Source organism: Manacus vitellinus, unplaced genomic scaffold (genome assembly GCF_001715985.3).
Source record: "Manacus vitellinus isolate BGI_N305 unplaced genomic scaffold, ASM171598v3 scaffold_10_pilon, whole genome shotgun sequence".
Taxonomy (NCBI): domain Eukaryota; kingdom Metazoa; phylum Chordata; class Aves; order Passeriformes; family Pipridae; genus Manacus; species Manacus vitellinus.
In genome coordinates this window covers 2955202-2961844 of record NW_021938838.1, presented here as the reverse complement: position 1 = coordinate 2961844, position 6643 = coordinate 2955202, and the positions used below count along the sequence as shown (strand labels likewise).

The following is a 6643-nucleotide window of genomic DNA, read 5'->3' as shown; positions in this document are numbered from 1 at the left end:
TCAGAATGTTCTGTGATTCCCACTGAGGTAGGACCAAGCCCTCATCCCTCCATCTCTCACCAGTACTTCTCAGCAGCTCTTAGATGCCAGAAGTCAATAAAAACACAGCTCAAGCAAATGTATGTTGTGTTTGCAAAACTGCCTGTACTCAGTATCCAGAGTTATCTGGCCTTCACATGTGCCACTGTGGTATCTGTTGCAGCTGCTGCATCAAAAACAGGTACCAAAAAACCAGCTGGATACACCAACCCCGAGATCCCTGGGGGGTTTGCAGATACTCCCCCTGTTTGGAATCCCACTGGGACTGTGAAATGGGTCAGTGTTCACAGGCCATTGGCTCACTGGAAGGGCCATCCATGCCAGAGGATGGACATTCACAGAGAGTCCTTTCCTCCCCGGCCCTGAAGGATGCTAAGCTGGCTCTTGTGCAATCGCAGAGGCAGCGTGTTTGCGTGGGGGAGAGGGATGAGCTGCCAGGAGGCGATATAAGGCGGGCAGCAGGGAGCACGGGCAGCAGGGAGCACGGGGAGCAGGGAGCACAGAGTGGCCTCGGGGCGGCGGTGGGTGGGTGGAGGAGCAGAGCGTGGCCTGGCGATGGTAAGTGGGATGAAATCAAGGTGGTGGGATCTCTCAGGACTGGAGCAGGGAATAAACCCCCCTTGCCCAGCAGTCCAGCAGTCACGCTTGGGGTTGGTGGAGGGTTGGAAGGGTGTGTGTGCTGCCGGACCAGAGTGGGGCTTTTGGCATTGGCTTTGTCCTGCTCTCAGACAGAGCATTGCCCAGCCATCAGCCCTGGCTGACTCACATCCATGTCTCTGATAAGGAGAATCCAGTGTTCAGGGCTGTTCCAGGACTGTGCCATTAGTTTCCCTAAAGAAATCCATTATCTGTACCGACAGTGGAGCTGACTTAATCTGCGTCTTTTTTTCACTAATTTTAGTTGTGTTCAAGGCTTTGGTTTTGGGGGTTTTTATCCTGTTGTCTCCTTGTTATAGATATGAGTTACTGGAAAAGTGAGGATCCTTTTGAAAATCCTAACTTTTCAAAAGAGCTGTAGTGGGAAGAGGGAAACTCCTTCCCTCTTTGGGGAGCCCAGACTGATGCCTCACCTCTGCAGTTTTACTCAAAGTACCTGTTCTCACTGAAATGTGGCTTTATCACTGTCAGCACATCCCTGCAGGTCCAAGGGCTGCTTTCTCCCACCTCGTCTTTCTGGAATCTCTACCTAAATTCAGAACAGTATTTGACCCTTGTGTTAGCCTGAGGGGGTAGGAAATTACTTTGTGCCATCAAACCTAAGAAATACAGTACAGATATTATTGCATCCATGCTTGAGGGTTCACTGTTTCCGAATGACTGCAAACATGTCCAGCGAGCATGGTACAAACCCAAGTTACCCAGAGCCTGCTTGTTTCTCCAGGAAAGGACTGTGAGATGTTTGTTGCTGTTCTCTGTGCTCTGCCTGGCTGGCTGTGAAGTCAACAAGGGTGAGTTTCCCTGTACTCTGTCCCTACTGGGTCATGGATGGGTAGTATAGAAAGATCCTTATCCCTAGGCAAGAATCTCAGCCTCTGAGAGCTGTGCAGGTCTTCCTGCAGTGGGACGAGTTCGTGCTCACATCCCTCATCAGGGAGGTGTTCTTGCTGCATTTCAGCTCACTTGCCTTTCCTTTGCTGCAGGTGAGCTGGGGAGCACACATGGCCTGAGGCCACGGGTTGCTGTCCACCTCAAGAGGAGCCCAGATGCCTGCCTGTCCAACCCATGCCAGCACCAGGGACACTGCCAGGTGGTGGGGGACAGACCAGTTTGCAGCTGCAAACCAGGCTTCAAGGGGGAATTCTGCCAAGGTAGGGTTGGGAATGCTGGTGAGCCCTCCCCAGTCTGTCCAGGGGCACCAGAGGGAAGGGTGATGGGCACAATGCACTGGTATTACCATTCCAGGAGAACATCCCACCTTCTGGTTCAGGTGCATTCCCCACCACTGTAACCACATCCTCGACTACATGTTGGTACAAGACCCAGTCACAGGGCATTTTCTTCTTCCCAAAAAGCTTCAATTCCTTAATTCCTTGGCTGTGCTGTGGTGTAGCTGTGCCAGGGCAGCGTGACATGCCGCAGGGCACAGCTGCCCCACCGTCTCAGAACAACCACGCACATTCTGGCACAGCTACAGTAAAGCCCCTTCCAGGCACTATCCAAAAACTGTGTCTTCTTCCTCTGAAGGACAGGGTTGCTGTCCCTGTCTGGTGCCCTTGGCAGACTGTGGGGATTCTGTGGACAGAAGCCCTCGGAAGGGGCCAGGCCCACAACATCTGCCTTTATGTCTTGAGCTTAAGGACTGTGTCTGTTCGGAGTAGTGGCAACCATGGACTTGTGCAGCTCTTAGAAAATACCAGACCCACATTAACTTCTGCATGTTCCCAAAGGTCTGTCTTTTGCCCAGTGTCTCTGAAGAGCCCTACCAGCAGCCTCCACCGAGGCTGGGATGAGGGTCTGCTGAGCTCAGTGGGGCTGTGCCATCCCACAGCTGACATAGGGCTCCTTCAGGCCTCTTCCTTATTGCTATTGCAGATGGCTTTTTCCCCCAGATGTGGTACTGAAGCTGGCCTGTGAGGAGGAGTATATGAAGATGATGGTGAGGAAGGAGGTGTTTGAACTCTTGAAAATCCCACGGGAGCTTGTCCACTTGAAGAATCAAGCGTGCAAGGTCTCAGAAAAGGAAGAAGAGGGTGAGCTGTTTTTTTCAGCCACTCTCACTGGTGAAAACCACACTGCTTGTGGGTCAATAATCCAGGTAAGGATCCAGCAGACACTTTCTGCATAGCTCCAAAGCCATGAGAGGAGCAGACATGCTAAGTGGGGACAGCAAAGGGAAGCCTCAAAGGCTTTTCCTTTTTTATCTAGGTGTTGTAAAGTTCCCCTTCCCTTTGAAAGGCTTCCCTGGGGATGTCAGAAGCCTCTGCTGCTGTGCTGGCAGCACATTTTGCCTGATTTAGCAGAACATGGAAGTCTCAGTGTGTGCTTCACTAGCCGATAACAGCCCTCAGCTTTCTGGCCACACCCTCTGAGCTCTGCAGCCCCGTCCCCTTGGTCCCTCACTTGCTTCATGGATCAGGAAGGGTGCAGAGGAACTGGTGCTCCAGCTCTGCATTTTGCAGAAGAGCCCTCACCCGTGCTCGCTGTGCTGACTCCTGCCTGCTCTGCTGGTGGCTCCCAGTAGCCCCCAAACACAAGGCTTGAGCTGAAACCCCAGCAGATATCCAGGCCTGGAGCAGCTACAGCTGAGTTGCACCTTCTGAGCTGGAGCTTGGATCTCTGTGTATGGATTTAGCCGTAATCTGGACACTTGATTTCTGTGTCATTCCAGAAAAACAACTCCCATGTCTCCTACTCCAACGTCATTGAGTCAGAGCAGGAAGCCCATGGGGCCATGATCTCCCGGAGTTTTCAGCTGGAAGTGCATTTCTCCTGCATCTATGCCTATGAGCAGGTGGTGAGGCTGCCCTTCGCTCTCACTGCTGTTGACAAGTGAGTGGTGCTGTTTCTCCTTGCTGCTGACATGGTGTCTTTGAGCTCGCAGAAAAGCAGATCCCTTCAATGAGGTGATCTGCAAAGGCCCTGGGGAGCCCCTAGAGAGCCCTGAGAGCAACGCCAGACACGCTGGTCTGCCATCCTAGCCTCTCTTTTCCTTCCCAATGTGTTTTTTCAACACAGGATTTGGGCCTGGGGCAGAGCCAAAAAGGGGCACACACAATCTGCCTTTTTCCTGTCCTCACTGCTTGAAACCAACTCCAAAAAACGAAGGGTGGGAACTGGAAGAGGCCCCCACCAGGCTCCCATGGGTGTGCAGGGTTAGGATTGCCTTTCTTGTAGCCCTCACTGGCCAGCAGGTCAATGGGAACCACTGCAGCTCTTTGCTTCTGTCCACACATGGCACAGAAGGCAGCTCAGGGCTTGGCTCTCCCAAGGCTCCACCTGGGAACAGAGGCACATCCAGAGTCAGAGCACCTGCATCAGTGGCCTGACTTGTGCTACGTCCTTCCTGCTTTCTCATTCCGTTTGGGAGCCCTCATCCTCTGCTCTCCTCTCTTCATCACTGTTCCCAGGCTGGTGCAGTCCATGGTCAAGGAAGGACACTTCAATGTCAGCATGAGACTGTACAAGTCCCCCTCCTACCTCCAGCCTTATCACCTGCCGGCTGTGGCCGTCCCCGTCACGGACACACTCTATGTCCTGCTGAAGATAGAAGGACAGCACCAGCTCAAGTACTTCCTGCTGAGTATTTTGGACTGCTGGGCCACCCCAAGCATGGATCCCTTCCAGAGCGTGCAGCACAACCTGATTGAGCAGGGGTGAGTGGAGAGCCCCCAGCACACCCGGTCTCCTTGCACCACGAGCACAGTCACATCTCTTTCCTGGGTGCTAAGGACAGGAGCAATGAGCAATGACACCATCGTTGCTCATAGGTGGAACCTGTGGGGGACACCATCATCAAACAGCCAGAACAGCCCCACAATGAGCCCCCAAAAAACTCTGAACTGAGTCCCCTCTCCTGCTCTGCTGCCAGCAGTGCTGCCTTCCTTCTGGTGTTGCTTCTGGTCAGCTAGGGAGGCAAAGGGCAAGAGGAGGAGAGGGGAGACTCTGCTGGGATATGCAGATGTCTCAGTGAAAATCCTGCCTTAGAGGTGGCTGCAGCCAAGCTAAAGCCAGAAACGTGTCTATCTGGGAAGTGGGAACCACAACCAGGCTCACTCCACCCCTGCAGAGCAGCTGTGGCCCCACAGAGCAAGACATAAGCCAGCCTCTGGGCTGCTAGCAGCTCCTCCCTGAGCTGGGCACAACACAGACTCCAAGGAAAGGCATCCCCACCGGCACTGAGGAAGAAATAGGCCTGTTCAGCAAAGCCTAGGGGCTGCACCTGGTCTTTGTGGGATCTGGTGTTCCAGGCTGGGATGCTTCCCCTCATTTGGCACTCACTGACCCAGCTGTCATGTCCCAGGTGTCCCCATGATAAGACAGTGACCTACCTGAATGCCATTGGAGAGAGCAGTACTGCCAAGTTCAGCTTCCAGATGTTTCAGTTTGTTGGTTACCCCGAGGTGTTCCTGCACTGCCGTGTCCGGCTCTGTCTCCCCAGCGGTCCAGAGCCCTGTGCCAAGGTGAGCTAAGGTTCTTTAGGACCTGGTTCTTCTCCTGCTCTGGGGTCCTGACTGCTCCCAGGCTGTGACCCCAGTAGGGTCTCTGCCAGCAGGAGACCTCCAGGATGGCCCTTGCCCTTTGAGCAGGCTTTTCCCCTGTCCTCTGGTTCCATCACCCTTCCCTTGGCCCTGTTGACAGCAATGCCCAAGGCACTTGAAGAACAAGAGGGCGCTGGTGGATGACTACAACAAGATTGTCTCCTATGGGCCCATCCACCTGATGGCTGCTCCTTCCTTGGGAGCAGAGACCCACCATTCCAGCACTGACCAACAGGACCTGGCGGGTATGTATGTCCTTCTGGGGAGAACAGGAGCAGCTCCCAGACCCTTGCCACCCTCTAGGTAGTGCCAGGTTGTTAAAAAGGGCTGCTAAAATCTGTGCACAGAAGCGTGGATTCCTTCAGGTGTCATGGCCATGCATGGCAAATTCCAAAGCCAAACCAGCACAGAGCTCTGTGTGAGTGGCTCCATGCCAGGCACAGGTTGGGATGAGCAGGGGAGCTGGGCAGGAAGGGACCCAAAACCAGGAGACTGTTGGTGCAGCACCCCAGCCAGGGAAGGCTGGGTCTTCACACTGGACCTCTGCATCATCAGCCCAGCAAGGCAGGCTCCTCCTGAGCACCGAGGGCAATCCAGGATATCCAAGCAGCAGTCCAGGACCAGGGTTGGGGACAAGCCCACCTACAGCATAGATCAGACCAGGCATGAATGCTGAGCTAGATGGAGCCCTTGGGCAGCAGGGGTGGGTGGAGGCCATTTGGGGTGACTGAGTCCTATTAGTGCCCTCAGGATTCCAAAGTACCCCCAGCTCCAGTGGCTCCTGCCCTTCACAGGAGGTGACCTCCCCCAAATCCATCCCCTGCCAGGAGGTGCTGCACTGGGGCTCAGAGCTGGCTCGGGGGACCCAGACATGTCACGAGTCTCTCTCCTCTTTGGCAGGACCCAGCCCGTGGCTGCCCGGGGCCCTCGTCCTGCTGTGTGTGCTCGGTGTGCTCACCGTGGCTGTGGCGGCCGTCAGTGTGGGGCGGCGAACGGGTTAGGAAACAGCTGTTCCCAAATAAATGTGACAGTGGCAGAGAGCCTCTTGCCTGTGTCTTTATGGGTTTGGGGGGGAAGGAAGTGATGGTTGGACGCAAACAGTGCGTGAAGGTTGAGGCACATCAGAGTGTTTCCGTTCCCTGTAGCATCCCCAGGACCTTTTCATTCCCTCAGGGCCCAGGCTCTCTAAACTCAAAGCATGTACCCTGGGCTGAGAGGGTCCTTCTTCCTGTGTTCCTCTTCCCCAGAGTCACCCTCTGGGGAAGTGGGGTGATGGAGGTATCCCCACACTAGGTACTTGCCCGCCAAAGCTAGTCTTTGTGTGGTTCTGTGTGACACAGATATAGTGTTAGCAGAGAAAGGGTTGCTCTGTGCATGCACACCCATGTGTGCATCTATCCATGCTG

At 54.4% G+C, this 6643-nt stretch overlaps 1 protein-coding gene across 1 annotated transcript; it reads left to right on the top strand.

Annotated features, from left to right (window-relative positions):
• The first annotated feature begins 554 nt into the window (after positions 1-554).
• On the top strand, positions 555-6238 carry LOC103758004 (pancreatic secretory granule membrane major glycoprotein GP2). Its single transcript, XM_018085556.3, has 9 exons — positions 555-597; positions 1421-1487; positions 1680-1847; positions 2589-2794; positions 3368-3528; positions 4107-4352; positions 5000-5159; positions 5338-5482; positions 6138-6238. Exons 1-9 carry the CDS (start codon positions 595-597, stop codon positions 6236-6238), a joined length of 1257 nt encoding a protein of 418 aa, XP_017941045.3. The 5' UTR covers positions 555-594.
• The last annotated feature ends 405 nt before the right edge of the window (positions 6239-6643 follow it).

Bases quoted from the DNA above. Each gene is read 5' to 3' on its own strand.
- LOC103758004 (XM_018085556.3), top strand. The intron at 1,848-2,588 runs GTAGGGTTGGGA...TTTTTCCCCCAG, and splicing joins CAAGGGGGAATTCTGCCAAG to ATGTGGTACTGAAGCTGGCC. The intron at 5,160-5,337 runs GTGAGCTAAGGT...CCCTGTTGACAG, and splicing joins GTCCAGAGCCCTGTGCCAAG to CAATGCCCAAGGCACTTGAA.